This window comes from Metopolophium dirhodum, chromosome 6 (assembly GCF_019925205.1).
Source record: "Metopolophium dirhodum isolate CAU chromosome 6, ASM1992520v1, whole genome shotgun sequence".
Classification (NCBI taxonomy): Eukaryota; Metazoa; Arthropoda; class Insecta; order Hemiptera; family Aphididae; genus Metopolophium; species Metopolophium dirhodum.
In genome coordinates, this window is record NC_083565.1 from 32,439,357 (window position 1) to 32,458,549 (window position 19,193).

General features: G+C 32.1%; 1 protein-coding gene across 2 annotated transcripts in view; it reads right to left on the reverse strand.

Moving 5' to 3' along the window:
- Nucleotides 1–787: 787 nt before the first annotated feature.
- The window catches only part of LOC132946396 (protein CBFA2T1), a 119,497-nt gene continuing 101,091 nt past the window's right edge, over nt 788–19,193 (reverse strand). For both annotated transcript variants that reach the window (XM_061016386.1, XM_061016385.1), the window contains 2 exons: nt 8,332–9,072; nt 788–3,563 (listed from right to left, as the gene is read on the reverse strand). In XM_061016386.1, coding sequence (XP_060872369.1) covers nt 8,575–9,072 — 498 coding nt within the window. In that variant the 3' untranslated portion in view covers nt 788–3,563; nt 8,332–8,574. The remainder of the gene's footprint in view (nt 3,564–8,331; nt 9,073–19,193) is intronic.

The window sequence follows — 19,193 nt, forward strand, 5'->3', positions numbered from 1 at the left end:
TATTTGTTATTATTGCATGTCTTAAATATTTAATACATTTTAGGTACTTGCAGCTTTACCTTAAAAAAATTTTTAGGTAGTACTTTTGAGGTAATATTTATTAATACAACTTATTATGATATTTAACAACAAGGTGCTTTGATCTTGAACTTTATAATATTTATATTATAATATTGATACAACTACTATATTTTATTTTTATAATAGTTACAATAATATTATATTAATAAAATTAAAATAACTTTTCCCATGTGAAACTGTTAGGTACCTACATGGCTACATTTGAGATATGACTTTATTCCGGCTATAATGGATTTACTCCTCTAAGCCTCCCTAAATTTGTCACTGTATTCGGCTATAACGACGAGCCACTTGTCACTTGAACGTGAACGCATGAACGACGTTCTTTCCCACAGATTAAATAATAATATTATATATATATCCAGTGGCGTACGCAGGGGTAGGGTTCTGACACCCCCCCCCCCCTGAAATTTCTTTTTTCTATAATAAAATCTTATTTGCCACAATTTTGATACACACAAATCAATTTAGACTAAATTTGAGACTATAACTACACAATTAATTATATAAAAACTGTTAAATAAAAAATAATGCAAATTATTTACTCAGATAAAACCGTAACCGAACTCATATCCTGCGTACGCTACTGTTTATTATATCTGTGTTCTTTCCAAACACTCGTGGACCTATCTACATATAGGTAGGTGGTACATAATATGCCCATGTAATAATGACGATATCCTTTATTAGTAATAAACACTAATAATAATTGCATAATATTGTTTATATTATGTTTACAACTATATAATATAGTAATATTTTATATTTACAGAATTGATAAAAAAAAAAAAAAAACAATGTGATGTGCGCACTTTGTTGCTTCGAACGGGTCGGCAACAAAATTGACTAGACTATTGAAATAACGGTGCCGTTATATTGTATTATTGTTCTGTATAGACAAATGTGAGAAAAAAAAGCTTAAAAACGAGATCAACGACTAACTATAATAATAATAATAATAATAATAATAATAATAATAGTAATAGGTAAGTAATAATCGTAATAACACATAATAATAATAGAAATAACACAATAATTGCTATAATCTTAATTCCGAGACATAAAATGGAAAGATTATCATACGTAATTAAGTAAAAGAAAATAGGTATATACCTATTATTAATATACCTAACATAAATATATCATTCGTAGTAAATATTGTATATATATTATACACCTATAGTCAGGGCTGGGCATTAACGAGTTAAAAGTTAAAATCAAGTCACAACGATAAGGCCCCTGCAAACTCAATTAATTTTTCATCGAAACGACCTTAGCTATTGACGAAAATTAAAGTACTTCTATTGGTTCGATTTAAAAAAATTTAAAGACGATTTAATTGGTCAACGAGTCTACTTTGCATCGGTCGGAGCATATTTTTTATATTTTAGATATTTTTGAATATATTCAATACTAAAAATTTATAAATTTATAAAATGTAAAACATTTATTCTCGTCAAGAGTTTGCTAAAATTGAAAAAGTGCTCCGACCGAGATGCAAAGTAAACTTTTTGTACCAACACAAACATCTTTACATTTTTTAAATTGAATTTTCGAAATATCTATGTCGCGCGTGTGTTAGACAAAAGCAGAAAATCACGGAATCGAATCTCCGTAAGTTAATTTTAATTAAGTTAATTAACTCGTTAATTTTTTTTTAAATTAACTTTTAACTTAATAAGTTATTTTTTTAAGATAAACGTGTTAACCTTAAGTTAATTTTAATCAAAATTATCTAAGTTAAGTTAATATTTTCATATGAAGAATAATGCAAATTTTTGAATGAGGTTTTTACTTTGATGTGTCATTTTAAATTTGGCCAGTAATTGACCGTAAAGAAAAACTGTCTAATGAACCATACTATACGTCTGGAATTTTTTATATTTGCAAATTAGAAAATTTTAACTTTAAACCAAGTTAAGTTACTTTTTTTTTCAAAGTAAACTATTATTTATTAACGAGTTAACGAAAAAAAATATGAGTAAATTTAAATTTAACTCAACTTTGTTAAAAAAAATTGTTAACTTGCCCGGCTTTGCCTATAGTATATAATTATATAGCTGTATATGTGACAAGAGTGCGTGAATGTGTTATTGACTTAAATGTTATCTTACAATATACGATATTTTATATACCTATAATGACGGTGACTTGGGTGTAGAATTTTTTTCGAAGGGAATACTACTGCTGCGGGGAAGTCGTATTTTGAGAAGCAATACAAACAGTTATGCGGTCTATTCGTACGGTGGCTGTGCTCACAAACAGGTGGCGACAACTTAATTCTAGGCTCTAGCTCTGAGCGTCCAGGCATGTAATATTATTTTTCGAAACGAATTATCTAACTGTTGTACACATTTGTACGGTATTTGTATAATACGCTGTGGTCCTATATATGCACTGTTATGCCGGCAGATACAACAACGACACGAGATAATGTGTTGTGCGTCTTATCTGCAGCCCTGTAAAGTATTTGAGTAAAAGTATTTGAGAAAAAGTTATTCAAATACATTCAACGTGAAGTATTTTGAATGGTATTTCAAATATTTTTTTTTGTATTAAATACTCGTTTGTATTGAATACTTTGGTTTTTTATTTCGACATTTTATTCGAAATATTTGTTTGGAAAAATATTATTGTCAACTAAAATAATAGAATAATAGTTTTATTTAATATTCTGTATTTCTGTGTTAGCCAAAGCCCGAAGGTTTGTAATAAATAATAATGTAATGTAATGAATAAATAATAAATAAAATAACAATGTTTATGAACCTACTGGGTCTGTAGACTATATTACGATAATTAAGAACTTACTTTAAAAACCAAAAGTATTTGAGTATTATTTTGAAATAGGTACTATACAATTAAAGTATTTGAGTAGTATCTCTAAAAATAACTTTAAAAAAAATGTATTTGAGTATTTACTCAAATACTTTTTAAAAGTATTCTTTACAGGACTGCTTATCTGTGCTCTACAGGTATAATATTATGTACTACATCTTAGTAAATAAAATAATATACAATAATATTATAATTTTTACGATAAAGTTTTTCGTTTTTTTTTTTTTTAATAATAATCATTCTAGTCGTACGGGTTACCTCGCTTAGAAACTCAATAGACATGCTGCTCGAAACGGTTTGTTCTTATTTACGATATGGTTTTAAAACCGACAAAGCACGAGAAGAAGTTGTTGCTCGGTCGAGGTTTTCCATGCGTACGGTGAAACCTCGATAACTCGGATCGGGTATAGGGGACAAAAAAAAAAAATTCGTTTTTTCGTAAACACGAGTTAGAGAAAAAATTGTATGTACATATTGAAACGCATGATGGGCCGAAGCATTCCTCCGAGTCGTCCACGATTTGACCTGTAAGTTGTAGACGTTCGAATTGTCGATGTTCCACTGTATATTGTAGGGCATATAATATTGCGTTTTTTATACTCTGGTCATTTTAAGTAACTTGTTTGGCTGACGAAGTTCATTGCCTGCAATCAGAAAATAATATAAATATTCCAAAACTAATGCTTTCGTGACTTTCAATTATTACAATATCGATCGATTCGATCGATAATTTATAAATCGTATTTACTCGATCGTGCGATAAACACTTTAAACCGATATTAACAGATTAGGTATTTATAATAATGGTCGAGTCGGATAGGCTCTTGAAATGTTGTAGACTCATATACCTAGCCGGTCAGTGACAACCACCTTTGATGGGTAAAATGTCGCCCTTGCAAGGAACTACATCTGCTAACTATGAATTATATACTTATATTCGATTATTAATATATTTTATAACCAAGTTTCCGTTTACGTATACCTACGCATCTATATTATACTGCAGGAATCGTCAAATTTTCTTTAAATTGTTATTATCACCTAGAAAATCGATCTATGATTGTCTATAGAGTACCTATGCCTACCTGTAATGTAGGTAACAATTTTAAACGAAACCGTTTGAGTAACCGAAACCACAATGTCGTTACTTAAGTTGTTGCAAAACAGTTTGAGTCGTAGAAAAAATTGTATGTATACCTACATATTGAAATGAAGAGGCCAAAACATTCCATCATCGAGTTAGGCATCGAAAATTTGCTTTATAAACGTTCGAATTACAGAGGTTCCACTGTATATAGTTTAATAATTAAGGGCAAACGAACAGTTATTTCAACCAAAATGTACCAATATTTTGTCCATCATATCGATGGACCTGATAAGACCAGTGTTCGGATTAGATAAGTATTTTTCTTATCTATAGATAAAGATAAATATGATGCGACTCGAATGTATCTAGATACATATAAAAGATAACTTAACTCATATTTATCTAGATAAAGATAAAAGATGAACGAATAATTATCTAGATAAGTCCGAACACTGGATAAGACTTCTGAAAACTGATTTGAATTTCGTTAAAATGTCTATACTTGAGATCGACCGGACAGCTTTTTTAAAATGTTGTTCCTAAACAGGAGTTGTATATAGGAATACATTTTGTTTGAATATTTAAAATCTACGAAATTTTAAATGTCGATCATTCGAAAATTAAATGAAAAAGTCGATTCAGATGAGCGTGATTCGTATTGCTATTGTGCATTGAAGTAACGTACACAGATGTTTACAATGGGAGAGCCGCGGTCTTATAAGAAACATCGTTTGCATTAGTAAGTATACGTCATAATGTATCAAAATATTTTTTTAAATTTTTATAAATTTTTATACATCTACCTATATACATATAGTAAAATAATACCAGGTGGTGGTATACGCCACTGACGCGTCGAGTATATAAGATTTTATAAATCTGCGTATTGTGTAGGTATACCTAGTGATAAGGTTAAGGTTTAAACGGTCGAAGGTTTTTAACAATAATAATAAACAGTATGACCTACCTAAGTAAATGAGGAATAGTAAGTTCCTACGCGAGGGTAGCACGTGAACGATTACATACCTACGTTAGTTCCTACACGGACATAATAATATGTAAGTTCCCATACTGATGGTAAAAATATAAATTCTGAGTTAAATTTCTTTTGAATAATTCAAAATAACCGATTTATAAATCTGGTTTTTAGAAAAATTATAACTGTAAAATCATTTATTTCAAGCCATGCGAGTAGTTTTTTTTTGAAATCTCATTATTTTTACTAAATGAAGTGTTGATCCAGTTGTGAAAAAAATGTTAAATTCAAAAAGTATAAACTTTTTTAAAAATATTTTATGAGAATTTTTTAATAGGTACCCGGGGACTTGTAATTTTTTTTAAGAAAGTTATTACTTTTCAAATTGACGAGTCTTACTTCAAAATATTTTGACGTTTTTTTTTATACAATCATAAAAAATAGACCACTTGTCCTACATAAATATTTTTACGATTCAGTTTTCTAAAAATTAGATTCACAAATTTACTATTTTACTAAATATTATTTTGAATTTTCAAAAAAAAATTTATTCAGTTTTTAATTTTTTTTTCTGTATTAAAAAATGATAGTAAAAAATGTTATATTATACATGGAACACAATTGTCAATAAATTATAAATATAAAAAGTGTTTGATTAGAACAAAAGTTATTTAATTATTGTCAGGTATACTTGTTACACTTCCTGTTACATATATACCCATTACCCGAGTTATGTTCGTTAAAAGCGATACGAGTGGAATTCACCACAACTAAATGAATAAGTTCCATAATAATATAATACAATAATATTCCAGATATATAAAACTGAGAAAAAACTTCAAGCGATAAAAATCGAAAAGGTTTTAATTTTTTTTCAATCAATCCAAAATCGTTTCAGCTTAATATCTACCTTAGGCCTGCAGGACAGTATTTGAATGATATCAATTTAGGGCAGTGAAGTTGTTGCATTTGAATGTTTTTTTTTTGTATATGCTTACATTTATTGCTGAATGGGCTTAAAATATGTTTCGTTAAACCCTTAATTTAAACAAAAAAAAAAAAAATTATATCGCAACGAATGCAATTTTGGTGAATTTTTTAATTTTACTGTAATTTCAACTATTTTTCATGATTTTCGTTTACATTTAAGTTTATAATATAACTTAATATATTATAAAAGTTGGTAAACGTAGCAGTAAACAAATGTCTATAATTGTTGTAATACTTATTATTTAATTAATATTTCTATAGAGCGATTATTATAATATAGCTGTTATATTTCTATAGAGCCAGTGGCGTAACTGGATAAAAATCTAGGGAGGGGGGGGGGGAAAAGATTAACCTCCCGTTCGGCCGTTCCTGTATAGTCATAATCGCGATTTCAAGATAATAAAGTGTTCACAAATCACGGATAATAATAGTCACGAATAATGCGATTGTTGCAATAACAGTAACACTGACAACACCCACGTCAACATAATTATTATTCAACAAGAGAAACCTAAAATAGATATAAACTTTTATAAAGTGATTTGAGGAAAAAAATATTTTAATATTATTATGTTAACGGTGTTGTTAAGAATACTTTTTAAATGTGGATTATTTGGAGGGGCAAAATGATATTTTTGCCCCCACAAACATTTCTGGGGGGGGAAAGTGCCCCTTGCCCCCTCCCCCCCGCAATTACACAACTGCATAGAGCGATTATCGCATTTGGGTCGTTGAGACAAAAACTTGTCCCTCAATAAAATATACCATCAGTAATAATATTCATACGTATTCAATTTTGATATTATTATTTATTTATTAATAGGGCTAGGACTTATATGCATTTGCATGTGTTTTTCCTTAAGTCCAAATTGATTGGTTGCCGGATTCGTCCACGATCACGGCTTATCCTCGTTCGAATAGAACAAATTTTTTTCTGCATATTTTGAACATATAGCGCGTGTAATTGCATATTCGTGGGTTTTTGAGAATTTGATTTTTTTTTTACTCAAATTTGTAAATTATTATAAGTTATCGTGAATTTTAAACGGTGTTTATTTCACGAGATCGATAGTTTTGGTTTATCCGTTGAATTTTCGTAAGTATAAATACTACCTATCTAATCTTATTTTGATCGGACGACTGATAGAATTACTTATACACATAATTGTTATACAGTGAGACAGCACAACATTATTTCATTAGTATGTCGTGTGTTGCGTGAATGTGCGGACATTTATACTTAACAATTTAAGTTTTATAAAATGCCAAGAGTTCAGAGTGAAAGTGTCAAGTTACATCGTTTTGTCGAAGAATTTTCCAGTGACGTTTTTAAAACAGACGGTAAAATAGTAAATTAAAAACTCGTTTTTGCATATTTTTGGCAAGTAAAATGCATATTTTACAATTTTTTATTGCACATAAATCCTAGCCCTATTTATTAATATGTCATTTGATTTTATCGATTACAATCATTTTTTTTCGATGCGGTTTTTAATACATTTTAATGCAATAGGTAATGCAATCAATTTAGTTCAGTTTTTAATGCAATAACTCCACTGCGCTATAGACATCACCAGTGGCGCGTGTACAAATTATTGGGCCAATTTTGGCAATTTATCACTAGTCAAGCATAGCACGACTAACATAGCCATAACTATACATATTTTAGAGAGCTGGGTGGTTATAATATTATGACATAAATAATACAGATAAAAATCGCGCAATTCAATTTTATGATTATTATGCTAGATTAATTATTTTTCAAATCTTTTTAAAAAAAAATTTGACGATTTCATATATATATATATATATTTTTTAATTTTATGTTACAGTGAATTTAACATTCAAAGTCGTCAGAGCGAGTCCTGACAATCATTTCCTCGTTGATTCCTCAAAAACGATTTCAAAATCAACCGGCTAAATTAATCATGGTAAAAAACTGTAAACAGTGTAGATATTATATACATTAAATGCTTCAATTGAACGTGCAATTTCGCTATGGGCTCTGGCCTAGGGGGCCTCCCCCCCCCCCCCTACAGACGCCACTGGATATCACATTTATAAATCATCCGTCAGACTGTCGGAGAGAGCGGAGTACGCGAAAGCCCTGATTTATGGGTTCGGCGAGCGTGCTGCGTAAATAACCATGATTTTCGCGTGAGAAATAATTGGAGCGCACCGATGCGCATCGGTTCGAAAAGTTTCGACGCGCAGCGGTTCACCGGCGAAACGTACTGGCGGGCCCGTATCGGACTCGGACTCGGACTACCAGTCGGTGCGGAAAACTATACACACCAACCTAACGCATCGAAGTTTTCTTCTCGGAAATCTTGGTTATAACATAATCTTATATATATACCTAGTTAGTGGTTTCTAAACCCCGGTCGTGGTTCCATCGCCCCTACTGCAGGTAGTATTCCCCGCGCGGTACGAGGCCGGCGGTGCTGCAGGCCAGAAGGCCCGCTTCGACTCGTCTGCGGTGCAGGTTTTGGCGGTGATGGTGGTGGCGGCGTCGGTGACGGCGACGGGAGGAGGCGGGTCCGGCGGCTGGGCCGCAGTCGTCGTCGCCGTCGTCGTCGTCCACGTCGCCGCCGCCGAGTTGCTATTGTTGTTGTTGTTGTTGTTTCGATCCGGCGGCCGCGGTGGTCGTCGTCGTGTTAGTGGTCGAAGTGGTCGTGGCGGCGTTCGTCGCGGTCGCCGCCGGCGCCGCTACAGTGGCAGTGGCGGCCGACGCATGTTCGTCTGCCTTAAGCGACGACGACGACAACGACGGCGTGGCGGCGGCGGCCACCACCGATTGCGCTCGGTTTGCGGACAGATCGTCTGCCGCCGACGACGAAGCGGCCGCGACTGCGGCTGACGACGATGACGATGACGACGGCGGCGGCGGCGGCGGCGGCTGCTGCTGCTGATGGTGGTGTCTCTTGCCGGGCGACGAGGCCGCGTCGACGGTGGCCGCGGTGGCCGCCGCGGCCGAGTGCACGCAACACGTCTGGTGGTGCGTCTCCCAGTCCTTGTGCTGACAGAACGAACTGCAATACTGCGCCGTGTTGCACCCGCTGCACGTCTCGTTCGCCTTCCGGCCGCAGTTCCAACAGCTCTGCGCACAACACGCACACACATTTATTGTTATGATAGGGACAGTATCGGTGCATTTGAATATTATACTAATCGGTTACCGGTTACCGGTTACACGAATTGACACGAAAAACAATTTTAATGTAGTTCGGGTAGTGGATACAATGTTTTTCATATCAGACGTTTTCGGCGGGTAAACGTTGCGATAAACACATACCTATTATTATTTATAGTGTAGCATCCAAAAATTGACGATTTCGAGAAAATCGCGTTTTTAATATCATCTTAAATCATTGATAAATAAAAAAATATTTTTGAAATTTTGGTGTTATATTATTATTAAAAGTGTATAACGTTTGTATACTATTGCAATTTGTTTTCATTAATTAAACAGCCTTTTTCTAATAACCGTACACTATTGTATTTTAATATTTACTTCAAAATAACTATTAGAATGTAAAAGTAAAAACGAAATAACTAAAAATAAAAAAATTAATATTGTATTTTAAATGTAGTCCTTTTAGTAAATATAATTCAAATCTAAAAAAACATTTATAAATAATTTGTATTTATTGTAATGTTTACAAATTAGTATGGTATACTCATTATACTCGAGTAAAATTGGTATTCGATAAAAATTAAAAAAAATAGCAAATTTCCCGAACCAAAATTGAGAACTACAATAATTATAATTATATATAATATATATTATGTAGATTGTAGTAGGTACATATCTTTGTACATTTTAAACCTATGTTTGTACATTTCAGTAATTTCGAAAAAATAATGCGCACTTAGACATGATTTGAATTTAAGTCCTAAAAAGTTTTTGGCTACACGCCTTAATCATTGTCAAAAATAACATTTTTTAAGGGGGGGGGGGGGGTTACGCCTAACCTGCGTATCGCGATTTTCGTTAAGGGTACAAGCATAAATATAAAATTAGAAGGTGGGTGTACCCTTCACAACACCACTGACTATAGCGCATTGGAAAGAATGCTATTTTTACCATAAGAAAACATAATTTTACAGGGTGATTCATAAAGCGTAAAACACTCATTATCTCAAAAAGTATTAATGTTTTTGAAAATATTTTTTTACATAGTTTCAAGTTGTTAAAAAAACTATGTTCTTATTAAAAAATTATATTTTTAAATATTTTTTATCTATATAATTTTTTTTAAGTTTTTTACTTTTTTGAATGACAGCATAGAGTTTTAAATTCATATTCCAAAGCAGAATATTTTTCTAAGTACCTATTTTGATTCATAAAAATCTAATTTAGGGCGAGTAGTCTATGAGGTGTAAGCATTTAAAGTAAAGATTGGTGGAGGGGAGTGGTATGGGGTTACCCCGCAAATGTGTGTCCACTACTCCGCTTGTCTAAACCTTAAATACTTATAACTCATAAACTACTCGTCCTAAATTCGATATTTATGTATTAAAATACTTAGAAAAATATTCTGCTTTGGAAAATGTAATTAAAACTCTATGCTGTCACTCAAAAAAGTAAAAAACTTAAAAAATTATAAGGATAAAAAATATTTAAAAATATAATTTTTTAATAAAAATGTTGTTTTTTTAACAACTTGAAACTATGTAAAAAAATAATTTCAAAAACATTGATATGATTGATATTGATTGAGATAATGAGTGTTTTACGCTTAATAAATCACCCTGTATGTTTAACTTGAAACCGTCAATTCTTTAGTTACTATTCACTAATGCGTACTCACAGTGGTATTGGTGTCTACATTTTTTTCTCCGTAATAAGTTTTGGAAAAAAAAGTACAAAGTACAAAAACTAAAAATGTACATACTTCTTAGTTTATAATATTTATATTTATATTAATTAAACGCTTTCTAATACAATCTCTTAATCCATTAATAAAATATTTTGTAAACAATTTTATTTGTAATGTACTTTAAAAATTATAAAATGTAATAGTTTTTTTCAGAAACAGAGGCGTATTCATAAATAATAAATGAAACATATTTGTTATTGATTCTGGTACGAGGGTTAGATTTTAATAAAAGTAATTATTGTATATTGTTCACAAGTATTCGATTTTAATTTTTGTTGTCTCAAAAATTATATTTGTAAAAACATTTAAGTTCCATATTTTCTTCTAATTAACAATTTTAATATAGTAATATAATATATGTATGAGTGTGGAGATTGTACATTTTTTAAAAGTTTGAAAATTATTAAAATTTTACAATTTCTCATATTGATTTTCTATCAAATAAGTCGCTCGAAATTATATGGCTATATGATGTATTTTAACCTACATAGATAAAATACATATTTAAATCCGTGCACTTGGTATTACCATTAAACCATTTTAATATTATTCTATTGAATATAATAATATAGGAAATACAAAATAAATTTATCGAGGTAATAAATGTGCATTTTTATCTATTGTTAAAAGCTCAATATTTTTTCTTCAGTTTAAATGTTGAGTGTATACCCGTTTTCCTACATTAATTGGTTTTTTTTTATTGTTTGAGTTGTTCCCACAATTTTACAACGAGACTATTTATAGTTGATAAATATTATGTTTTATTCAATATTTATGTCGGCCCTACGTCTAATTCGTACTACCTATATATTTTGATTTAAGTTCATATTCACATTCGTTTGATTCCTATTGAAACAATAGACATTTGACTAACTTACGAACGACCGCACAACCTAAAAAATGAATAGATAAATGATCTCCGGGTGACTGTATATTATGAGTGTCGGAAGTATTAATATTCACAACATTGGCGTAACTGATTTGCCTATCTATAACGCCGCGTGACCAAAATCGTACGATTTTAGGTATAAAATGTACAAAAAACAAATTTATCTACGTCAAGTACATTACACGAAATACTAATAAAGTGGCCCGGAAACCGGTCACGAAAAATGAGACTATTTGCTTCGGAAGCGTGCACCAAGTCTGGGGTGTCGTGGAGTCGAGTGTCGTATTATAAGATTATTCTGTGTCCTAAATTATGTGTACCTACAATACAACTGAAGTATTTGAACGTAATATTAGTACTACTATGCAGCACTACTTAAGTCTTAGCCCATCTGTTTATAACTACGTGCGAAGTAGCTGAACGTAAGGCGCACTCATTATTTCGGAAAACACAAACGTTTTTCAAAATATTTATTTTACCATATAGTTTCAAGTCATTCCGAAACGACTACACCTCTTGGGAAACAATTACTAACATTTTTTTATAATTTTTTTATCGTTATCGTTTTTTTTTTTTTAAAGTTTATACACTTTTAATTTACAACATACATTATTTATTTCAAATTCTGAAGCAGAATTTTTTTTTGGAGTATTTAGATTTATAAAAATCAAATTTCGGACATTATATTTTCTATAAGTATTTAAAGTTTAGATGAGTGGATATGTAGACCGATATTTTGGGTGGTACAACCGTACCACTCCACTCCGATCGTCAAGACTTTAAATACCTACTTATGACTTATAAGTCATAAACTACCCGCCCTAAATTCAATTTTTATGTATCAAAATTATACTTAGAAAAATAGTCTGCTTTGGGATATGAAATTAAAACTTTATGTTGTCATTCAAAAAAGTAAAATACTTGAAAAATTATTTTAATGAAAACGTTGTTTTGTAAACGACTTGAAACTATATAAAACAATATTTTGAAATATTGAGTGTTCAATGATAAAATAATCACCCTGTATACACTACCGGAACGGTCGCGTTGAAACATAATTATATTATAATGTTGTAATAATTGACATATCAATATGGTTTTGCACAAAGGTCCCGTAGTGCCCGTGTCAAAATCAGTGAAATCTATCGATCGGGCCCCGCCGGAATTAATATTGTAATATAATACCCACGCGCGCACCTAGTCGGCGGTTTGGATATCTGCGGCCCTATATCTCTATTCAACATTATAATAACCCGACCCGACTGCCTAAGTCTGCTTAGTTCGATTTTCCACCTTGTGGAAAACCGTGTTCTTACCGCTCGACAAACCGACCGGAATCGTTTGACTATAATAGACGTGTTTCAAACCTGCAGATTAGAGCCGCGGTTCATTTTGACGTATATAAGACGCTCGCGAACGTTGTTAAAAAAATTTCAATGTCTTTTTGAAAACATATTTTTCGAATGGTCTCAAGTCGTCACGAAATAACGCGTTTATTGAAAAATTATATATTTAAATATTTTTATCCTTATAATTTTTTTGAGTTTTTATTTTTTTTGAATTACAACACACAATTTTAATTTCAGCTTCGAAAGCAGAATATTTTTCTCACTAGTTTGATTAGTGTTTGAAAATGTCGTGGAATTTAGAAAAAATGAAATATTTCAGTATTTTAATAAATTTTGTTTTATTTTGTTTTATATTTACATATAACTGTCATAAATCACCTTTATAACTGTATACCTAACCTTTGGTGTTATACATTTAAAATAGTATTCAAAATTTTTAAACATGTTAATGTTTAAATGATACAAGTGGGTATACAATAGTATACATGCATATTGTATACCTACTGAATTCTAACATTAGAATATTTAGAACACTAAACGTTGTGTTAAAAAAATAAATAAATTATGTTTTTATTTGTGTTACAAAAATGTCGATGTTTGACGTTTTTGTGAAATATTACACCATATAGTGGAATATTTCTTACTTCAACCGCCTAGTCAGCTCAGGTTGATTTTCGGCCTTAGTGTTTTTACTGCGATCGTTCGTCAAACCGACCGGACTAGGCGTGTTTCAACCTGCAGATTAGAACCGCGGCCTGCAGTGGGCCAGTTAATCGTGAAATAATTATTCGTCGACAACTACTGGAGAAACGGTATGCAGGTCAATTTTTTCAGTACTCCCGCCCATTTTTTTCGTGCATTTTGAAGTATTCAAATTTTTGATTTTTGAATTTTCAAGTGTGAATACCGATTTATTTCCGATTTGCCGGTGATTTTTTGATTTCCTGGTGAGGACACTCGTTGTTCAAAAAGTATCAATGTTTTTGAAAATATATTTTTTACGTGGTCTCAAGTCGTCAAAGTTATATCCTTAACATTTTTTTGTGTTTATAATTTTTTTGAATTACAATACACAGTTTTAATTACATCTTCGAAAGCAGAATATTTTTCTCACTATTTTGATACATAACAAACAAATTTACGATGAGTAGCTTATGAGTTATGAGTATTTAAAGTTTAAATGAGCGGAGGAGTGGACCAACATTTTGCGGCGTCCCCCCCGCTCATCTAAACTTTGAATACTTGTAAGTTGTAACTCATAAACTACTAAATTGGATTTTTATGCATCGAAATACTAAGAAAAATATTCTGCTTTGAAATATGAAATTAAAACTGTATGTTGTCGTTTAAAAAAGTAATAAATTTCGAAAATGTTAAGGATATTTATATTTTTAAAAAGTGTCGTTTTTTAAGACTATACATAAAGTAAATTTATTTTTTAAAAACATTTATACTTTTTGAAATAATGAGTGATAAATCAATGATAATTATACTAATCACTCGGTATGTAGTTAAGAACTATATTTTCGAAAAATTTTATTGCATTACTACTTTCGTATATTATACCATAGTACCTGCTACCATAGATAATATAAGAATGGATAGGACATAAGAAGTAAGAACTTATCACATGAAACTTAAGTGATATTATTTTTAATGTTATATGGGGCAAATATTGATATGATAATTGATAAATAAAAATAAATATTTTAAATATTTTAAATATTTAACATAGTTCAGAGTAATTTTCCAGGCACAAGTGGCACAATAAAGAAAAAATACAAACTGACAAATATCTAAATATAACTGACTATCATGTTATCGTTATTATTTAATAAAATAGTTTTGCACATAACCTTAAAAAGCCCCATATCGTCTTTCTCTCTTTACGTTCTCTCTTCCCCAAAAAAGGCACACGGCCCCACATGGAACTGGTACAGGCATGTCCTATCCATTCTTATAATATCTATGCCTGCTACGCGTCGTGCTTACGTCACATGATTAATTACGAGATATTTTTTATAAACGTAATATAATCGAAAAGTATATTATATTGGGTGATTAAGCACGCGTAACACGTTTTTGTCACATACGTTTAAATTAAAGAACATTCAGATTTTTAAAGTATAACAACAGACGCCCCCCCCCCCCCAACGAAAATAAACAGTACATTTTCGATTTTAATCATTTCAATACTAATCTCTAAAATGTACTAAGTCAATACAATATGGTAGGTAGTGAATAATCGAGTTTAAGATACATGTATACGAATTTCAGTTTGACGTTTGCGGTCTCACCACGATTTGTCCCGTTGTTTTCCTTCGAGTGGCAGTATACGGGTCTGTGTTCTCACACCGAAATATGAACGAACTACCTATGCTCGAATTCACGAAAGTAATACAATTTATACATTAAATAAAGTTCACTATATAAACATTCAGTTTCTAAATATTGTTCGGTTTCTAATGGTTTATTTGTTTTTGTGTTAATTTAAAAAAAAAATATATTCTCATCCAATCTTTGGACCTCAGACCCTCAGAGGTGTAGATGGACCACTTGTTAAGAATCACCGGTTTATAACCGGATTATAAAATTATACTCAAGTGATAATACGACAGAATATCATATTCAATCAGCTGTTATTTGAATCGTTTGATTACGCAACTCGTTTGCCGTGTACACCTATAAGTTATATTAATAAAAAGGGTTATTTTTTAAGAATGCTCACTCCCGTTTTCAAACGAGAACCCTTCCATTCTTTACTGCAATTTTTTTAGCAGACGGTTTTCTTACAAATTTTTATGCATCCAAACAAAAATTCTAATGAGCAGTTTCTAATAGGTATTGAAATGTCTATTCCATAAGGATGATAATCCTTAAAAACGGTTTTATAAAAACTACATTTTGTAATGTTAGACCATATATAGTATTTATCATACTTGAATCGCGAATAATTTAAATTGATAGATATATTCCATCCCGTCCCATATAAAACAAATTATATGATGAACTGTCCTTCTAATACCCTAATGGCTGCGGGTAATTCCATTACCTTTGATTTTGTTTAGCATGTCTCGCCCTACTTCTTTCTTTGTTGTTATTTACTCTTTTAATATTCTTGTCTATATTTATAACTTGTAACTATATAATGTATTATTATTACCATGTATACACACAAATATTTGTTAAGGACTCATGTCCGTTTATAAAAAATAAATAAATAAATAAATAAATATAGTAATTACTAACTTTTTCAAATCGTCTATACCTCCATAATCTAATTATCTACTTAACGATAGAAAATTACCAATGTCTATTAGACATAATATTATACTTAGTACACAAAGTCATATAACTCAAAAACTATACTCGCTCGAATTTTGATTTAGTACATTGGGTACTTCAAAATTCTCAAAAAATAAATAAATATCTGCTTTATAATTATAAAACTAAAAAAAGGGAAGGGGGAGGGGGTCCTATTTGAAAAACAGAGGTTTGTACCGTCACAAGATCATCCTCAAGTGGTACAAAAAATCTCAAGAATTCGAAAATAATATTATGGTCTTTGGAAAGACGTCTGTTTAAAATTTTCAAAAACCAGAATTTTAATATATGCACAATTTAAGCATACAAATATAAGGCGAGTGTGATTAATAAATCACCCTGTATATATACATCGTACCTAAACGAGAATATTATTTCGTACCCGATATCGCTGATTTTACTAAACATTATTATTATTACCAGCTACCACGAGAATAAAACGAAATAATATTAATAATAACAAAAAGTTTATTTTGGGGGTTCCACGTGTGCAGTGTACGCGGAGGTTTTCGTTTGCTCGGGCAGTCACACATATATATATATATATTATATATACTATATGTCTATATACATTATAATATTACGAGTGTACGTAACTGATATAGACATGTACGCGTGAACGGGTGTGTACAGAGCGACGCACCGAGCTATTCCGTTTTCCGACGTGACGGGGTATAATATATTGAAGAGAAAACGGGAAAGCACCCTGTATACGCGCTGAAAGACCACCGAGAGAGGAGAGTCTGCGCGTGCGACTCCGGACCAGATGGTAACAACGCGGTAGGATAAATACTCACACACACACACACACACACACACATATACGCTTATATGGTGCACGGGGCATGTGTAAGGTCTGCACAGTATTACAATAATATTTTGAAACGGTATATATATCCAATAGAAATTTATTAGGGGGTTGAAGAAGGAGAAGTCTGGTATATTAATATTATACACACCACTTTCTCGACAGCTTTCCCCGCGGTGACCGCGATAAAAAAAAAAAAAAACGACGCACAACCATAAGCGTAAATAGTGTTCGAAATTTGGGGGGGGGGGGGGTGTAGCTCAGGTCTATACTTGATACTCTTATGATGCTTTAAAATTATAGTAGTGAAATCATTAGTTTTTGAGGGGGCTATAGAAATTCTAGAGGGAAGGGCTATACCTCCCCCCCAATTTGTGCCTATGCGCACAACGTCAGTACTGGCTACTATCTCCCATAGTGATCGGTGGCGCAGCCAGGATTATGAAATAGAGGGGGGGGGGGTTGGTTTAAGTATCGGTCGGCCCAAGTCTTTACAGTTTTTGGTACATATAAATAATACATTTACTGGGCGAAATAATGTCAAAAGGGGAGGGGGCCACAGATAGTGACAATGTGCAAATTCCCGGGAATTTCTCTGAGGAATATATCAGTGAGTTTTTAAATTTTATTCATAATATGTTTCAATGTTCAATTCGAAACAAGGTCGTTAATGATACAATAATATTATTGTACACTTAAATTTCATGTCTTAAATTTCAAAATAATTTCTTTGTTACCCTACCCAGTACCCACCTAAAATAATTTATACCGCGCCTCTATGCTTAAATCGCATAAACTTCTCGAGAGATTGGCGAATATTCCCTGTTCCCGCGGGAACGTTCCTCGGGGAATATTCCTATATAGTTGCACATCGCACGTCACTACTATAGTAATAGTTAAATAGTATCTACCTATGCGATAATAATAGTTAAAATTCGACGAAAGAAGACGGTAACAGAATAATGGTAACGAAATTAGCAGCATGTGTGATTGGACCTACTGGCTGCGCTGCTATACGGCGTAACCTCCGTTAGCGGACACCTCCGAATAGCGGACGACACCGTGTTAGTGACCGACCGAGAGTGTCCGGTATACGGAGGGTAACGCGTCCAGAACCGCGGTTAACATATGGGATGTGTGGAAAACAAATAAAAATCCGAAGAAAACTTGCTCACGTACTTTTTCGTATAACCTAACCTAATGTGTGTTATATACCGCACACGTTTCGTATTGTTCGTTTGTTTTTTTTCTTTTTTCAAACAATTGTCAAACACGCGCACACAGGTGCGACGCGTGACATTTTGAGCACGTAGGTACCTTTGTGTAAGGTGTTATACGTACCCAACGCTTTTGTTGTTATTGTTATTATAATTATATGTACACAACTGGTGTAAGGTAAATTGCTCGTTTTTTTTTTCTTTCGAGAATGTTTTCATTTGTTACAAATCGTACTTATTGAGCTCATCGCTCCAGACAAATATTTGTGTTGTTACATGTCCTGTATATTGGCCGAGATAACGCGGTTCGACGAGCATAATATTACAAACCCAAAACAAGATCGAAATATCTAAACGAATAACGCGTAAGATGCTCATCATTTAGAAATAGAAAAAACTATACGGAAGTTTTTGAAAATATATTTTCTACTATTTTTTTTTTTCGTTATCGTTTGTAAATCTTTTTTTTACTATTTTTTCAATGACAACGTTCATCTTTGGTTCCCTATTCTAAAGCAGAATATTTTTCTGGAACACTTTGGTGCATGGACGAATAGTATTTTAAGTTAAGACGAGTGGAGTAGGTACCCTGAAAATGTTGCCCCCCCCTCATCGCTATAGGTACTATATATACTTATAACTGATAAACTGCTTGTCCGAAATTTCGACGAGCATATTATACCCGATATAGCGTGGACGGGTTGAAATTTCGGACCAGCCCTGGAAAATTACTTTTTGCGGGCCACTAGCA